Source organism: Syngnathus typhle, linkage group LG21 (genome assembly GCF_033458585.1).
Source record: "Syngnathus typhle isolate RoL2023-S1 ecotype Sweden linkage group LG21, RoL_Styp_1.0, whole genome shotgun sequence".
NCBI classification, from domain to species: Eukaryota; Metazoa; Chordata; class Actinopteri; order Syngnathiformes; family Syngnathidae; genus Syngnathus; species Syngnathus typhle.
Window position 1 is genome coordinate 2,722,272 of NC_083758.1, and position 19,602 is coordinate 2,741,873.

Genomic DNA, 19,602 nt, shown 5'->3' on the forward strand with positions numbered 1-19,602 from the left:
TCTCTCTCAACGGTAATTATGCATTGACTTTTTTTTTTTTAGTCATTCCTGTCATTCTTTAGTCATTCCCGACAACACTCTTTTGTGAAATTTGTAAACGCACTAGTAACTGAAAAGGATGCCAAATGCCTTCTGGCATCACCAACAGTACAACATGAAGCCCTTTTGTGTGATATTGAGTGTTATTCAATTGTTTTTATCACTATAAATACCCAATAAACAGTAAATGGGGGGGAAACGGTTTTGTGATATACCTTCATGATAAAATAATATTATATCATATTATTACTCGATAGAATAATCGATCCTAAGAATATTCGATAGCGACAGCCCTAGTTCCATGTAATTATCGCAAACTCCTTTGGTTTTTGATATGAACCCCACAAAACTGAATTTCTGATCATACGTTGTCTCGGTACAATAAAATAAATGGGTTGCTTGTGTCTCAAAGGGCATCCGGCGCAAAAACTGTGCCAAACAAATCATACAAGTGACTCGCTGTAGACTGATGGGACAAGCTGATAATCGCAACAACTTCAAGAGCCAACAGATGATCAGACCATTGCGGATTTGATAAGAAGGGAGTACTCAAGCATAAAATCATCCAGATTATGTGTGTAACAAGGCTGTCAAGACTACTGTCATGTGATGGATTTGTTGCAATCGGCAAAAAGAGAGCAAAGAAGTAAAGGCAGACTCAGATTCCATCGCCTGACTCTAGTTACATAACAATGATGCCACCCCAATACTGTCGACCTCGCGAACGTCTCGGTCTCGACTCGTTAAGAATGCAGCACCAGTGCATTGAGAGTCGTTTTAAGGCCGGCTTCCGCTTTTTACGAATGCAACAGGACATGAGTGATTGTGCTTCGTCTGGAGCTGACTCATCCTAGAGAAAACACTTTTGACGAGAAAAAAAGACAAAACAACAACATCCCCCTCAGAGGTTAGGTTTTGAAGTCATAACTGGGGAGTACTGAGGGAAAACAAAAATCAACAAAGGCTCGGTTTGTCTGGGAAGGGGGAGGGGGTGCAGGTGAGAGAAATTGAACAGAAGATGGAAGAAAAAGCAAAAGGGAATGTCTGGGGAGTGATGCTATTACAATGTTGCCGACACACCACTGCAGGAAAACAACACCACACACACACGCGCGCACACACACGCGCGCACACACACGCAGACACACACAGAATGGCAAAAAAAAAGTCACAAGGTGAGGGATTAAAGGAAGATCAAAACGGTGAGCAAAATCTGTGGCAAGAAAGACATCGCAACGAGGCGGATAGAGTTTCTGTTTATCAAGTTTAAATGGAGGCAAAGCGGATCACACCTTCAGCCAGCTCCACATAAGTGGATCGGTAAATTGCAGAGATTTCGAAGCGTTGAATCAACATGGCATCAAGCGGACAAAAAGTCATTGATGACGCCTGTTGCTTTGATGAATGCCGCCAAATATCATTCATGAGAAAACGCACGCAATCAAACGCCATTCAGAGATTAATCCTTATGCGCGTCACATCCAGCAACTGGCAATCGAATCTCTGCAAGGATGGATCAAGGACATGGACCGGTTTCTTCTCAGTGTGCTGCATTAGATATTTATTTGACGCAGGGACTTCTTCACTCGGCCCTCATTAGCGGCACCTACTGCACCTCCTCTCACCTCTGTCCTTCCTTTTCCGCCTTCAAGGATCTTTTAAAGGCGGGGATGTTAGCAGTGGGCAGAGGCTTCTATTTTGGTCAGTTGAGAAAAAACAAACTTGGAGCAAGGTTGTTTAACCATCAGAAAATGACTACAGTTTCTTTGGCTTCGGATGGGGAGTCAGTGGCCCTTCGTTTTCATAAGGTTGTTTTAAATTGCGCACACCGTCTCTACGACATTAGAAAACTCAGCTCTGAATTAAGCTCAACTACAGAAATCCTGGGATCCAATCGTTTTATCACTGATCAGGCCCCAGAGTGGACCCTGACCTGAAGAAAGTCATTCCCTGAGGTGACCAGGAAAACGTTACACTTGGGGTTACTCTTTGAATAGAAAGCAGGAGATATGCATCAGTTAGCCTGTTAGCATTACCAACACGAACGATGCGTCCTGTTGTCACGTCGAACGGACAAGGTCTGCATAATCGCCAAGGCAACAAGGCTTTCTTTATCAAACTGTGTGCAACCCCCTAGCCGCCCCCCCCCACCCCACCAAAAACATTTCCATTACAATTAAACACCAAAGGACATGAGTGTCAGCCACCGACACAAAAAGGCCCTTTAAAAGCCGAGATAGCAATGAAGAGTGTGTGTGGGGGGGAGAGATTGTGTGTGTGTGGCCTGAGCAAGTAAGCGGTGGCGGGATTATAGCTAGCTCCCCAATCGTGGCTATGGTCCATTCGCCGCTTCCTATGAAAAAGCCATTAGCATATGAATGAACGGGCGCACAGTGGATGGAGTTTTCTTAAGCCTGAACGCACTGATCCGCAACCAGGTGAGCCGAGAACACACTGGAAGGGAATTTCAGTCGAGAAGAAGGTTGCCGCTCGTTGCTATTTTATTGAAGGTCGGACACGTCAAGCTTTAAGCGCCTGTAAGATTCGTCGACGCTGCCCCACTTCCTTTGTTTATCCATTTTTCCATTTGCTTTGCTTAAATAACCCCAGTTTCCGTTTACTGGGGTTTTTTTTGCCTTCTTTTGCAACTCGCGTATATTTTATTGCCGCTGTTCGTGTTTTTTATGCGCGGGCGGTTTGTTTTTCTATTTTCAAATCGATAAGCCCGTGATTATAAAGTGAGTTAAACCTCGGTTGTTTGCTCGTTTTTTGAAATACGCCACTTGGCTAAATTGGATTTTTGACATGGTGGCGTGCACAACAAAACAAGAGCAGAAGGGCTTTTTTTTTTTTTTTTAGTCCAAGCGGGGCCTCTCCGCAGTAATAAAAGTAAAATAGACATTGGTCACACATCATTGCGCCAAAATACACTCTCAGACAGAATGGCGGGTTTTAGCACCAACACTGAGAAAGCGGGGTGGTGGCTCTTACCTCTCTTTGCATCACCAGCTCTTTGGTGAACAGCATGGCCTCATCACTGAAAGGCTCCGCTACCTGCATGCCGCCTGGAGTGTTCCTGGAACTGCGTGGACACTCGATACCTGGGATACACATACAACAAAACCGCCGCTGGATATACGTAGATCCTGTTTATTTGCTAGAAATAGACATTCTGGAAAGGGGGGGGGGGCTGTTGGGTGTCTGTCAGGATAATAACGAGGTGACATGGTTTGAAAAAATGATTCAGGGCATCGAACTTACACGGCAGAGAGAAAGTGGGCAACTCCAAACTCCGAAATAATCCTGACAACAAGATCGCTTGCCTCAATTTCGTGGTTCTTGAATTATTCATCGGGAATCGAGCAAGCACTTTGCGACGTACTGCGATCCGTGGTGAGATCCCGGTTCCCAGGTCTCGGTTCTTGTCGACTGAAGTGATTTTTCGCTCACACCACGTTAGACTTGAAAACATGGCAGTCGGTTACAAGAAACATTGAAGGACCTAGCCGGCCGGACAGGGCAGAGCTATGTTGTGTTCGTTTGGATCAATGTCAAAAATGCATCCATCCATTTACATTGATCTGTAATAGTGCCTTCTCTCCCAAATTCTTTTCCATCCTGAAATTTTAGGCTCGTGCATTTTCAACTTCACGGAAGCTCCAGATCAATATACCTTTCCGCCCATTCATCCGATTCAAAGGCTTTTTGTTAAAGTGAACTGAAAGCCTGCCAGGCTGACTATGCGCCACCGGTTATGTCATTAACAAGACTGCGGGCGGGCGGCCAAAAAAACACGGGACTGGCGGCAACGTGGCGACTTTATAGAGTGCGCCAACTTTACTGGCTGGAATTTTTGTTAATAATGGCATAACAGAACACGAAGCATTTTACACACAAAACACCCACCCACCACAACTTGGGATCCAGACATAGAAGGTAGAAGGTGTGACCCAAATTGTTTAACTCCGATTAAGATTTTTTTCTTAAATAGCTCGCTAGTAATATACTAAGCTCCTCCCCACAGAGCACCGGTTGCCTTGGTGACATTTATTATTACATAACTCCCACCTGTCACCGAGCCAAACATCTGGCTCAGACAACTGCTGATTCATCTTATGTGACCCCCAGAGAAAGAAGACCTACACTGATGACAAGAGACACACACATACACACACAAGCGCCCCCCCCCTCGAGCGTACATGTCAATCCACCAAGCGACACATCAATCATCAGATGTGGTCTGGGAGGACGTTTGGAGTGGCTGCTTAACCCTGGTGTTCGGGTTTCTGGGACCCGTTTTCAGTTTTTAATCAAAAGAAAAAATGAATTATAACTTTTTTTTCCTCTTAACCAAATTTTCTTATACCTTCTGCCATTCGCAAATAAGGGGCATAACACTATCGATATGGCTTTACCAGTGTGGTTCTATCACAACTGATCAAGATGGTCAACAGATAAGCTGTTGAGAGGGTCTTGCAATGGAATATTTAGGGGACAGAAGCTTATCATGAGTAGAGGTTTTCGAATGTGAAAATCACATTTAGGAAAATTCAGTTTGCCCAGAAGAAGAGGATGCATACCAATTAGTACCAAAACAAAGACAAAGAGCCCATCAGCAGCCAGCACCAGGACCAGAATAAAAACACTTTTGTCATCTGGATGGCACTGAATACAGAGTGGAATGGGGAGAAACCCCATAGAAGACGCCTCTTTCCCAAGGAGCGGGTGATACCTCAAACAGTGCCGCATCTGCCGAGCCTGAAATAAGTGCGTGATGCTGTGGCAGTAAATGTCTGAGCATTTATGTCTTGCCAGAAAGGTGTTAGTAATATTTCTGATTGTTTTGTTATTCTAAGTCATATGCAGTGCATGCGGCAAATGTGAATATATATGCAACACGTGCACAATAAAAATAGTAACGTATTTTTCGGACTAAAAGTCGCTCCGGAATATAGGTCGCGTTGGCCATAAAATACACAATGATGTGAAAAAAAACATAAGTCGCTCCGGACCATAAGTCGCATTTTGGGAGAAATTTATTCGACAAAATCCAACACCAAGAACAGACATGAATGAGCAACAACAGGCTAAATGACAGGTATGCTAACGTGACACAAACACAAACGAAGAGCTGAGAACGGGCCGGACGTAACATTCAGAGTTATTCAAATAACTATTACATAAATAACACGTTTATAAAACCATCTGTGTCACTCCAATTCATTAAATCCATCAATCGTCTTTTATGTCAACAATGTCGGGTGCACGCAGCTGACGGCGGTTGCATTTCAAAATATTCCACAGGCCCATATAACAATATATAAAAGATATATCAAATAACTACTATATAAGCAATAATACTATCAAACCATCTGTGTCACTCCAAATCATTAAATCCATCGATCGTCCTTTATGTCAACAATGCAGGCCGGGTGCGCTTCAAACTATTCCAAAGGCCCAAATAACGATATATAAATTATATATAAAATAACTATTATATAAGCAATAATATCAAACCACCTGTGTCACTCCAAATCATTAAATCCATTGATCAAATCTCTCGTCTTTTGACAACAACGCCACGCGTCAGCCTCGTCGTTATTCCACAGATCTAGTATATCTATATTGTAGCGTTAACAAAGTACAAGGAAAGACGTGGGTATGGTAAACGGCTCCAACCCTAACCCTAACAAAACAAGAGTTTAACGAGCCAACAACTACTGAACTGTAACGATAAAAACATATACAAGTTGCTACACGAAATAAAATATATTAAATAATTATAACATAAATAGTTCACCGCCACACGGCCCCAAGCACCGGTGTCGACTTCCAGGCGTGTGGCGGCGCGGACTTCCATCCCCGGAGGTGGCACTTCCAGCCACGGAGGTGGAAGAGAGCTCCATAGAATAGGACCGGGCGTGCATAAAAGCCATATCCGAGCCCCATCCACCGTCCCCGGACAGCCACCCGGCCGAGCGCCGGCCCCCGGCTTCCATCCACGGAGGTGAAAGAGAACTCCGTAGAGTAGGACCGGGCGTGCGTAAAAGCCATGTCCGAGCCCCATCCACCGTCCCCAGACAGCCACTCGGCCGAGCGCCGGCCCCCGACTTCCATCCACGGAGGTGAAAGAGAGTTCCGTACAGTAGGACCGGGCGTGCGTAAAAGTCATAACAGTTTTTCAAACCTTCTGTGTCACTGCAAATCATTAAATCCTTCAAACTCTTCGTCCTCCGTGTCACTTACAAAGCCGCTAATGATGCCGGTAGTACGTGGGGCCCTTCGTCATCTTTGTCATCCTGTGATCGAATCTTTGTCTTTTATGTAAACAACTGCCGCGCCACTAACGTCACTTGAAATTCAAATTACAGTAATCCCTTGCTACATCGCGGTTTCACTTTTTTTTTTTAAATTTTGAAAATTTGTGAAAACATTCACATCCAAGTCGCTCCTCAGTATGTCGCACCGCCCCGCCCACCCTAACTATGAAAAAAACGCGATTTATAGTCCGAAAAATACGGTAGGTGAAACGCAGTAACGCGCTCCCGGCTTAAATTAAAAGCCCTTATTTAAACCAACAGTGCAATGTAGAGGAGTTAAAAAATACAACTGGTTCATGACGCAAATTTGAAGCTTCATTTTCACATCACGTGAAAATTCAGACAGTAGAGCAAGTTTTACTTCGCAACATGAAAGTTGGAAAACATGTCTAGAGGGTAAACCAAAATTTGTAATCCATCCATCCCCAACCCCACCCATACACTCAACCCACCCATACACCCATCCATCCATCCATCCATCCACCCATCCATAATTTCGTCATATTCAAAGAGATTATAAAGCCATTAAGTTTTTGCCACATTTTTTGCTTCAACTAAATAGACATTTTGCCGTACCTCCTTCCTTGACGAGTGTGAGCAGGCTGAAAAGTGGCGATTATTTCACTTAAGATTCGTGACGACAGAACAATTATGAGACGCCTTTGACCCCAATTAACACCATGAAGCAGTCAAATTAGTCTCAACACAGAGATCAAACTAGCGTTTCATATTCCAGACGTTTGGTTTGGCGTGCGGCGCACAAAGAAGAATTAGGGAAAAAAGACAAATTGCTCAAAGCGGCATGCTGTGCGGTGGCATCTCGCTGATACAGTAAACTCTGGTGTTCCGACTGACGGCTGCCTCATCCATTTTGACAGATTGCTGCTCCACATACCTTTCAAAGTGCCCTCCATCTGCCAAGGTCTCAAAATAAACAAATAAATAAATAGATGAATAACCGCCACGTAAAAGTTTCCGGGGGCAGTCATACCTGAGATACTTCGGCACGGCCGTAGTGCTTCTCTTTACCGCGGCACGCGTTGCTTTTATCTGCCGGCCTATCCTCTCTGCTTCACAGGTTCTTACTTCACCTTTTCCCCTTTCATCCGGGCTCAGAATTGCCCCTTCCTGTGCGAATAGCCTCCCACAAGGGCCTGTCAGAACTTTACGGAGCCTTTCAAGGAGTAGCGGGCACGACAAAAAGCAAAGGTGACTTGGAAGTTACCTTCAAGTCCAGCCTCTCCCGACTTGAAACAACAGCTTTAGGCAATAGGACGCTTTGAGGTGTCTCTGTAAGTGTTAAATGACTAGAAAGAAGTTAGCGGCTTCAAAGACCAGTCGACGCTAATCAGCAATAGATCTCTGTGTTGCCTGGACAGCCTCCCACAGCCTTGTTATAGATCATTGGGGGAAAAGAAAACGTTTGGCCATGACTGAATGCAGCATGAAAGGAACACTAATGAAAGAATACGACTAACGCAGACCTGTTTTGACAGCAGCCTGCTGTGAATGCATCTGTATTACACAAAAACCTCAACGTGATGACGAAGAGGGGGCTGCAAGTTGACATTTTGCCTTGAAAACAAATGAACGGGGCACTAATGGCTGCATGCAGAGGTGTCAAACCACTAATAGGAATGGAAGCTATAAATAAACAGAGCAGGAAAGAAGTTCATTTGTAGCACTCTGGGCTAATCTACGCTAATGTGTATATTAAAGACAAGGCTTGTTGTCTCATTTCTTCAAATCGACTTTCATGCTTCAATAGGCTTCTCAACATTTTGCTAATAACCTTTGCCTTGATATCAAATCCAAAGTACGTGAGTATACTTAGCACAGTCTTATTAGCAGACGATGTAAAATGATGCTCGCATGCAGATTTTGCATTGGCGAGGGTCTCCGCCGTTTCATCTTGCGGCAGGCGGCGCACAAAATGTAATTAAAAAACTATCAGCAGCTCGCAAAGACAATCAGTAGCAAATGACAAAAGTAATTAATACATACACGACACAGTTGCGCGCAATTAGGCCAACCGCCGATGTTTGTCCGGAAATATGAGCCATTTCTTCAAGTGGAAAGTTTCTTGGAAAAACATTAACGCATCATCATCTGCAATGGGAAGCAAAAGGAGATGGGCGCAAATCATTGCGGGGGTGCTGAAATGTATGGCCTTTATTGTAAAGTGCCAACGTACAGCGTATGCATTTTACCCTTTCGCCGGCCTTCCCTTGACTTCATACTATTTTCCTTACAACGCACTCACCGGGCACAGTCGTGTGCACCAGTAGCCGAGAAGGTCAAACGATGGTGTTTTTCAATGTGTCCTTGGGTTGACATTTTTCTCAAGCTGGGTTTTGATAGTATATTCAATTCTCTAAATTTGGTCCGTATTACATATGGGTTTTTTTTCAAGTTCATGTCCCCAAATCAACACGTGTTGATCAATCCAATTTCTAAATTTTGTATTTTCTCATTAGGACAACAGCAATGTAATGCCCTGCCAGGAGTCAAATTTCCAAAATAAAAGCATACAGAGTAATCACAGTTTCGACACATTTTTATTGGCCACATGGTGCCTTATTAAGCTGCCGCACTTACCGTAGTTTTGAGTTGAGTTTGGGTGGCGGGGCGACTTATAATAAGGCGCGACTTATGTTTTTTTTTTTTTTTTTTTAATGTTCAAAAAAAATTTAAAAAGAAGGGGAAAAAAAATAGTGACACCGCGATAAACGAACCGCAATGTAGCAAGGGATTACTGTAATTTGAATTTCAGGCGACGTCAGCTGCGCGACGCGGCGCAGCGGTTGTTTACATAAAGGACAAAGATTGACTGGACGGAGCTCTCTTTCACTTCCGTGGATTGAAGTCGGGGGCCGGCGCTCGGCTGGGTGGCTGTCTAAGGACGGTGGATGGGGCTCGGACAATGCTTTTACGCACGCCCGGTCCTACTCTACCGAGCTGTCTTTCACCTCCGTGGATGGAAGTCGAGGGCCGGCGCTCGGCCGGGTGGCTGTCCGGGGATGGTAGATGGGGCTTGGTCATGGGTTTTACCCATGCCCGGTCCTATTCTATGGAGCTCTCTTCCACTTCCGTAGCTGGAAGTCCACGCCGCCACACGCCTGGACGTTCGTTTTGTTAAATAAAGAGCCGTTTACCAAACCCACGTCTTTCCTTGAACTTTGTTAACGCTACAATATAGTTATATAGTAGATTTGTGGAATAACGACGAGGCTGACGTCAGGGCGCACGCGCGGCGTTGTTGGCAAAGGACGAGGAATTTGATCGATGGATTTAATGATTTAGAGTGCACAGATGGTTTGATAACATTATTGCTTATATAATAGTTATTTGATATATAATTTATATATTGTTATATGGGCCTGTGGAATATTTGACACAGAGGGTTTTATTAACGTGTTATTTATGTAATAGTTTTTTGAATAACTCTGAATTTTACGTCAGGGCCGTTCTCAGCTCTTAGTTTGTGTTTGTCACATTAGCATACCTATCGTTTAGCCTGTTGTTGCTTGTTCATGACTGTTCTTGGTGTTGGATTTTGTCCAATAAATTGCCCCCCAAAATGCGACTTATACTCCGGAGCGACTTATAGTCCGAAAACTACGGTAGTAAACAAGCACAAAATACATACCGTAATTTTCAGACTATAAGTCGCGTTTCTTTTCATAGTTTGGGTGGGGGGGCGACTTATACTCAGGAGCGACCTTTTTTTCACAAATTTTTACTTGATCAACACATCACTTACAAGTATGTATACATGTGACCACTTCACATGTTATTTTTAGTATACCATTTTTTTCCGTGTATAGTGCGCCCCCATGTATAATACGCACCCTAAAAATGGCATGCTGATGCTGGAAAAAAGCCTGTACCCATGTATAATACGCACCCAATTTTTATGATTTTTTTTTTATGAATTTTTCTTTTTTTTTTTTTTTCCAAGTTTCAATGATAGTCTCACACGCAGGGAGGCAATGGGTCCCATTTTTATAGTCTTTGGTATGGTCTTAACTAGGCTGGATGTAATTTTTTTTGTTGGCGTTGATTTCTCCGACTGCCCATAAACGCACCACCGCGCTCCGTGCGCGCACGGGAAAGAGGCGTGCGGACGTGAAAAAGCCGGCTCTGTATGGGAGAGACGTTGAAGAGGAATAAAAACACCCTTGGAAACCAAAACTTGGTGATTTCAAGTTTCATTTCGAGGGACATTTGTCACGTCTCGTCCCCAGTTTTGCTATGTGTCTAGGTTGCCATAGTTTCTGTTCGCGTCGCCCCTCTCTTCCTGTGTCACCTCAATCGATGTAACGTGTTTTGTAGTCCTGTCTGCCCCTCGCTCACCGTCGGATCATTGCATGTGTTACTGTCATGATGTCTGTTTGCTTTCTGTTCCTGTCTTTGGTAATGTCACCCTGTCTTTTTGTTCCACGACTTTGTCGGTCAGTCCTGTTGTTGGTTTTGTTTTCTTAAAAAAAAAAAAAAAAAAAAAAAAAATTTAAAAATTTTTTGTACCCATGTATAATACGCACCGCAGATTTTAGGACAATAAATTCCTTAAATTTTGCGCACTATACACGGAAAAAAACGGTAGTTGATCACTTCACATGCTCTGATATCTTTATCTTGAAAATATTCAAAACATGAAAAATAGAGAGAAAAAATCAAATAAAGTATTTAACACTTTAAAGCGCCATATCCTCTGGACATGTCCTCTGTCACCAGGATGACATAAAGGACGAGAAATTTGATCGATGGATTTAATGATTCGGAGTGACACAAATGGTTTGATAATATTGTTGTTTATGTGATAGTAATTTAAAATATAGTTTATATATCGTTGTATGGGCCTGTGGAATAATTAGAACTGCGGCGCGGCACACGGCATTGTTGACAAAGGACGATCGATGGATTTAATATATTGGAGTGACACAGATGGTTTTATAAACGTGTTATTTATGTAATAGTTTTTTTTAAATAACTGAATGTTACGTCAGGCCCGTTCTCAGCTCCTCGTTTGTGTTTGTCACGTTAGCATACCGTATCGTTTAGCCTGTTGTTGCTCGTTCATGTCTGTTCTTGGTGTTGGATTTTGTCAAATAAATTGCCCCCCAAAATGCGACTTATACTCCGGAGCGACTTATATATGTTTTTTCTTTCACATATTTGGGCATTTTATGGCTGGTGCGACTTATACTCCGGAGTAGAGATGCACCGATCCGATATCTGGATCGGATATCGGCCCCGATATCAACAAAATAGATGGATCGGGTATCGGAAAATGCAGCCGATCTGTGAGCCGATACTTTCCTTAATCTATTGGGACGCGGGCTACGTCATACGTCAGCAGCACGTGTGCCGCATGCCACGAGAGTTTTCTAAACAAACGCAAACATGGAGCGAACGTTCGCTTCTCTTCCCCGGGTTGCTAAGCGGACGTCAAACCCTGCGCGTTCGCTTCTCTTCGGGTTGCTAATGGGACGTCAAAGGCTGTGCGTTCGCTTCTCTCCCGAATGGGGGTGGGGGGTGGGGGTGGAGGCTAATCGGATGTCAAACGCTGCGTGTTCGCTTCTCTTCCGGGGGAGTGTTAATGGGACGTCAAACGCTTTGTGTGGCGGGCTCCATCTAGTGTGGAAACTGAGAAGCTGAGCTCAAGCTTCTTGTGCGGGCCATATTCAATTATGTTTTCAGAATTTGCTGCGGGCCAATAAAAACTGGACCGTTAGTTTGGACACCCCTAATTTAGAGCAAAGAACTGTGTAGTCTGCCTGATGCCATTGCCTTTGGTCTTTTCTGTTCCACATGTAGAGTTATGTAGCTTGTTAAGTCAACCATAATATCGGATCGGTATCGGGTATTGACCGATACGCAAAGCCACGGCATCGGTATCGGTATCGAAGCTGAAAAAGTCGGATCGGTGCATCTCTACTCCGGAGCGATTTATAGTCAGAAAATTACGGTACTTGGCGTGTTTGACTACTACGGAGAATGGAGACGGGTTCTTACAGCGTTGTGTTTTCAGAGTAATCAAACACCACTGCCTGTTGGAGCCCAATTTTGCTTTAGCTACCGGTCTAGTCCACCAAAAAGACTCAAGTGTGCTGGAAAGTGCCAACTTTCTACGATTTTTTTTCCCAGTGGGTTTTTATTCTCTCGTGGTTCTACTATTGTTGATAGACATGTTTACCAACATAAAATAAGCGATGCTGGAAAGTGTTTCAGGGGCTGACTGTTCTTATAATTAAGATGGGGAGAGGCTGAATGTTCAAACAATTCAGTTGGGGAGAGACAATTTTCAAACACACAGACAAAAGGACTGGGTTTCTTCCAGTGGTTGAGGCTCTTGCTAGTCTAATCATGCCTATCAAAATTCATGTAGCTATAATGAAACGGCTTTGGGGGCTGAAAAAATATATAAAAACAAACACTCTGCCGGAGGCGCATGGACGTGAATGAAAACTCTCGTGCGTGCGTAAATTGGTGCTCGGTTTGTGTGTACGCACCAGCGAGCAGGAAGGTGATGAGGCAAGTCTCTTTGGGCATGTACAGCTTCAGGCGAGAGCCACTGAAGACGTACTCGACCACCGCTTCCGAGCGTCCGGCCCGTTGCAGGAAGGGCAGGAACTGCTTGGCTTTCTGCGTTTCCTGGCGGATGAAAGAACGCAAGGCTGGGATTTGAGATGAAAAATAATTCCGCTGATTTATACAGCTGGTTAAAGGTACAACCAATATTAAATGTGAAGTCAGTCTAGCAACAAACAAGCAAAGGAAAAGCAGTCGAGTGTTGGTCGTAGTAAATAGGAGAACTTTTCAACTTTTTATCAAAAGCAACCGAAATAGACAAGACAGACGACACTGGCAACGACGGGGGACGTGCAGGCTTTTTTTGTTGTTGTTGTTGTTCTAGACATCTTTAAATCTTAGTCAGGCCTAATGAGGTCGACTTCTCAGTGACACGTCTGCAAGCTCATGCAATCCAAAGTAATTCCCAATCCTGCCTCTATCTCAGTCTGCAACAGTGACTCACATGGCTTTTTTTTTGGCAATGCCCGGGCCAAAATTACACGGAGAGAGAGGAGAGTGGGGAAGTGATGTGTATTCATGCAGGGCAGGCGAGAGGGGCTAGGAATCATAAACACTAAAAAATTATTTATTATGTGCCCACTGCAGGCAATAAGCATGTAGGCACAACAGACCAGTGAGTCACGGCCCGGTAGACTGTTTTTCTGTGTTTGTGTACGCTGTAGAGTAGCCGAAGGAATGGGAGCAAATTCTCAGAGGTAAGGGTGTTGGCGTTCAAATAAGGAAGCTCAAAAAATATTTGAGCAGTTTTATATTTGAGTGACTGCAAAGTTCGAGCAAAATTTTTGTTTTGCCCTCAGTAAATCTCTTGTCATCCAGTGTTGCTGATGCACTGGATGAGATTCTCAAGTGGATTTAAGTGGCAAGCAGAAACAGACATAATTGCGTCATCAGTGTAAGAATGACATATGTTATGCTGTCGCATAATGGAACTAAGTGGGAGCATGTGTCAATTAAAACAGGAGAGGGCCGGGAATGGATCCCTGGGGAACACCAAATGGAACGTTGCAGGATATGATATCAATGAGAAAAACTGAAAATGAAAAGCAGATACGCGCAGTTGCCATGCGATGATGTCATGCTATAGCTACTGCAGCTAGCGCTACAGCGCTATCCCGCCGAGCCTGACAAGCCAGGTCAGTCTGTAGCGTTCCCGCAATGCTGGGTGGGAGCGTAGCTAAGGAGGCACAAGAGTCCCCCGCCTGAACTGCACCCACTGCAGTCCAAAGTAGCCGCTCGAGTGGGAGCCCAGCGATGCAAGCGCTCTCTTGTTCACGCCGACACAATCACCGTGGTGCGTGGGAAGGGACGTAGCCTAGCTCGGCACATGATAGGAGAGATCATTACGCAACCTTTAGGAGGTACGAGGTGAGTCAAGTGCTTTATCCACTCTGCTGAGTCTCACACGTTTGGTGTGCACAAAGAACGCCTGCTCTATTTGAGGACGCCACCCACTCCATGTATATAATCTCTAAACTGACGTATAGGGAGTGTGTGTGATTCTGTGTGTGAGTGTGTGTGGGCTTCGAGAGATGGAAAGAAGGGGAGAAAGCGGACTTGTACTGATTGCTATTTTTGGTCCTTTTTTCGAGCTGCCCGTTACACTCGCTTAGCTATTATCGGCTAATGACGGCTACATTGTATCAACCAGATGAAACGTCCGCTACCTTGATTCATGAGTGAGCAAATTTGTGAATATTTCAAACTAAGAGCGCATGATTGGTTGTTTTTCTGCTTAATTTTGCAAGCCACAATTCAAGCATGAGGGGGGAAAGGTAATTAAGGTAGTGTGGTAGAGTAATGCCCTCACATGAAAGCAAGCCAAAATCACGGCAGTTTGAGTCATTTATAAAACACACAAAACCAGAAAACTCACAAGCAGCTGCTGTAGGCCACTACTCGTGCCCAGATGCTCAACTCAGCCAGAGCACACACACATTCAACAAAAATACTAGATCGTACACACAGTGGGTGCATTTGATATGAAAAAAATATATATATTTTATAACACTCCCTTTTATTATGCTATATTGTCTTTGTTAAACAAATAAAATTATTTGATAGTGTTGCCAGCTTGCCTAACGAATTAAACTCTTATGTGAAGGTACCACTGTATATTGCTTTGGTCTTCCATTATTAAAGCTAATTAATTATTGAGCAGCGGCTACACCACCGGCCGCAATTACTCAAGGCACATTGACTTAGCATGGCGGCTTAAGTTGTGTTGGCCGCCGATGAGGCGGGACTGTTTTCACGCCGACAGCATCGTGCCATGCCATTTGCAATGGACTACGAGTTTGCACTGAACAAATATGGCAAAAATACAGCTAAAGTACCCGAAGTTATGCAAAAAAGACGGGAGCCTAATTAATTTGCCCAAATGTCTCTCGAGTGGCCACGAGTACGATGTACAAGAGCGCTCAAGTGACAGAGACAATGAGGCGCTAATGTTCCCAAAGTTCAATTTAGAGTCTTTGGCGGCTTGGACTATTAAAGTGGTTCATTAAAATGTATAAGGCTTGCCTCTGCGACACGTGTCGAGGCATACTGGCCACTCCAGTAACTGTAAATCTGAGTAAAAAGGTTCAGGTTTCTGTCGGTTGGGTGGGATTTTGTCATAGTTGTGGCATAGGCTCTGATTGGAAGATGGGTTGGAAGCATTATTTACTTTCTGCATTAAAGGTCAAATGAACCCAAACTAAAATTGCCATACCAGAGGAGTAGAGCGAGACATTTTAGTGATTTTGCACAAAAATTCGGGAAGAGCAACAAAATAACCGAGTGGAGTCCCAACTCCCCATTAATTGTTCTCATCATTGCACACTGTGTTCTGGCTTGCCCTCCACCAACGCTACCCTATCATCGAGTCTGGCAAATGTGAACAGCTGCAACGGTGCACTGGGAGTTAATAAGAGATTTCCTGACTTCCTAATAACCAGACGATGCTTTAGGGTGTATTTTGGGGTGGAGGTCCATGCAAAGTTGTTTAGAAAGACCTACCCCAGAGATATCTGCCACTCTGTGAATGGGAACCTCCTTCTTGCTGTGCAGCCCCTTCCCGTTCTTGATGGCCCTGCAATCAAACCAAAAACATGAAGCCAACATGTCCATTTTTAAGTCTTTTTTTTTTTTTTTTTTCATGGGTTTTACCACCCCTAACTGGAAGCGGATGGTGAGTTCAAGAAGTCACTCAGCTTGGTGTCTCTAACCTATGATTGCAGCTTTTTCTCAGTGGGCTATTTAGTTTTTTTGCAGTCTCAATTTCAACATAATGGCGACTGTTTTATTAAACGCCTCAAGAGCAGGAAACGGTAGCAGTTGGCCGCTTTTGCTCTTGTGCGCTACATACCATGTATGTGTTTAATCGCCGGCAGGGAGAGAGGGAGGGAAGTTCCTTGAAGGCACTAAAAATACAAGCAAGCCTAAAGACAGAAACCTATCATCAGCTCTAATAAGACCCCTGCCGGGGGGAGGGAGAGATTAAGGGAGAGCAGGAGCGGAAAAAGGGAAGGCCAAAGAAGGACAGAAAAGCAACGTGCAAGAGGAGAGAAAAGGAAGGAAGGAAGCAACGGCAGAGAGAGGGAGCGGACTATAAAAGGAAGCTGCATCGCTCTACCTATACCCAGATCTTAATCTATGGCACAGTAATAAAGCTTGCAATAAATCTCCCCACTGCACCTCCGTATAATTATATTCATAGCAGCTGTATAAAGGGAGCCAGTAGTCGGGCACACGAGTGTGTATATGCGTGTTCCGAAATATACCAAACGCTTCCCGGGGAAACAACAAAAAAATGATCGGTTGTGACGTGCAACTAAAATAAAACACTGGAAAGCCATTTTAGATGGGGGACGGGGAGGGGGGGAATAAGCCCCAAGGTTAAAGTCAATTTCATTCAACATCCCGATTGTCAAGGTCACAGAGATTGTTTGCAAAACACAATTAAGGGTGGTTGCTCACCGGGCCTCCGCGGCAAGGAGCTCGTCGTAGTGCGAGGAGCGCTGGTCGTCGTCCTGTCGGTACCTGATAACCGTGGCCAGGCCTTTGCTGACCAGAGCTTCTGCGATGTTACTGTGGGCAACAAGGAGGCATAAGTATCCAGACATTTGGAGGTAGATTCTACTTAATCCCCAAATATGCGTTTCTCCAAGATTGTGTGCTCTCTTTGGCATTATAGCCCAGGTAGAGCGGATCAAAATTAATCGATTAATCGAAAACTGTTTATGATCGTTTTACCTTAGAATTGTCCAAATGTGAACCTCTCAACTATAATTTTGGGGTACTTATAGTATTCATTCATGAAAACAGATTATCTTTTGTGTTGAATCAAAACAAGATGTCTGATAGTTTGGTGAGTAAGACATAAACCAACTATGTGTTAGTTGTTTTTAATCACTAAACAAAAATAACAATCAACAAAAAATGGAGGCAAATGGTTTTGTAACGCGTTAATGCAAAAGTAAAAAAAATACTTAAATTAAGGGGGCAAGAATGAAAGGATTTCAAGGTTAAACACGTGCTAGTAATCACAGTGATTACAGTCAAACACCGTTTGAGTCTGCTTTCTTGCAGATCCCACCCCATAACAAATGTAACGACCATTTTTACACACGCAAAATGGCGTCATTATGCGCTGGGTGGGAATCCTGCTGCCTGTGGGTTACTTAAACTCACATTCCACCGATGGTGACTGTGGCACAGGTGCGCTCTGAGAAGGCAGGGGTGTTTTCGCCTGGGCCGGTTGCTGCTCTGATGTAGTCCACTGTCACGTTGACCTAAAAAAAAAATGAATGGATGAGATATTCAACTAAAAAGTACCCATAGGAAGCACAATTTAAAGTGATAGTCATTTTAGAGGGGGGGGGGGGGTTCTCAAGGTCACCCCCAGTCAGTGTGCATCATGTCAGACATGAGTGCAGCGCTCCCAAGAGGATGATTGCGAGTGTGTGGGTGGGCACAAGTCGGGAAGCCACACTACTCGGGCACCGCGTTCTCCCGAGACCAATTCAAACACCCAAGAGATTCGCTTTTGTCACATGAGCCGCGTGGAGCGCTTTCACTACGTGATACAAGTTCGCCGCTTAAAAGTACCGTGTGTTTCGAGAGAATCCAATCACAAGGTGCAATCAGACCGATCAAAGGAAGCTCATTTAAACAGTTTCACGCCGACCCGGTGGGATCGTAATGAAGACGTCAACTTAAGAGCGTCGGGCAGTGATCATCCAGTGTTCATTTTAATTGACTATTATTATTATTTTTTAAAAGGTTTGTTTTTTGTTTTTTTCTGGTAATAAGTTCAATTGTGGTGTCTAATGAAATCGCTCTTCAGTGGAGCATGGCAGCTCATCCCGCAGTAATGAACTCATTATGCTTAACTTTGGATCTTGGCTGATGGCGTGCAAGGTAAAAAAAAAAAAAAAAAAGAAAAAAAAAAAGGTAAGGGGTGGGCGAACATGAGGGTAGCTTGTGCATTTTTACCCATAAAATCCTGACAAGCCCTTGGGTTATTAAATAAGATAATTTTGTGCTTATGTGTGTGTGGAAAAAAAAAACTTCAATTGGCAGCCATTGTGGAATAAGGCTTATTTTCACGTCATAGATTCATTTAAGCGTTTCATTATTATGTGAGGCAATTAAGACAAAAGCTTTCTATGTTGCGTCCGTGCTGGTCTTTGAATTTAAATGGGCGCGCGTGGCCAGGCATGTGTAATTGAAAAAAAGAAACGATCTAATGAGACATGCGTACGATGAGGTGGGGGGTGAATAAAAAGTTGCGATACGTACTAAAAGCCAAATATAAGGTGGGGTAACAATGGCACATTGGTAAGCTAGTAGTCCGTAAAACAGGATGTGAAAACTATCAAATAGATTTTAGATCCGCTTTTGTTATCCAATCATTTCATGCTGTATATTTAATTATGTGAAGACAATTGACTTGTGTAAATTTTTTTTTCCCCAAAATGTCAACTTCTGCCATTTTAAAAAATTGACTGACTAATTTCTGTACTCATTCAACACAAAGAAATTAGAAGAAAAAACAAAAAGAATGCCACTGAATCTCTTAAGCGTTAATAACAAAAACGTGCGAAGGAGTGGGCGAAAAACTGAATGCTAAAACGTGCTAAGTAGAGAAGACAGGTGTGCCAAGACTATTATTCAATTTATCATCCAGACAAATAACATCCTCGTCCTATCATCACTTATCCTCTCATCAGGTCATTAAGCAAAAGAAATCAATAGCGGGAGTGGACGTATGAATTTAACGTGACATTTGGTGTTTACGTTCTGATTGAATATAACCAATCTCAGTGAAGAGAGAAAGGCGACGGTTATACTTTCAATTCTTTTTCCATATTCACACGAAGCGCTAACATTGCTAACGCGCGAGCAGCTGCACGGAACAGAAGCCACTTTGGAGCCCGCAGGATTATACGAATGTGCTCAAGCCTGATAAGTGGCTTAATGCAACATCTCCTTTGGACTTTTTTTTTTTTTTTTTTTGCTGTTGTTGCGGCGGCTGAGACCAAGGCATGCACAACAAGCACTACTTATAAAGTTAGCCAAATGGATCTTTTTGGGATTATGCCACCATGCAAACACAGCTGTTTCGGATCAGACATGGATACATCGTATGTACACACACACGCGT

The 19,602-nt window shown here is 43.7% G+C and overlaps 1 protein-coding gene across 1 annotated transcript in view; it reads right to left on the reverse strand.

Moving 5' to 3' along the window:
- Positions 1-19,602, reverse strand: part of snd1 (staphylococcal nuclease and tudor domain containing 1) — a 111,304-nt gene that overhangs the window by 71,459 nt on the left and 20,243 nt on the right. The window contains exons 12-16 of the mRNA XM_061268199.1: positions 17,628-17,728; positions 16,914-17,024; positions 15,954-16,026; positions 12,875-13,016; positions 3,031-3,140 (exon numbers count right to left, since the gene is read on the reverse strand). Coding sequence (XP_061124183.1) covers positions 3,031-3,140; positions 12,875-13,016; positions 15,954-16,026; positions 16,914-17,024; positions 17,628-17,728 — 537 coding nt within the window. The remainder of the gene's footprint in view (positions 1-3,030; positions 3,141-12,874; positions 13,017-15,953; positions 16,027-16,913; positions 17,025-17,627; positions 17,729-19,602) is intronic.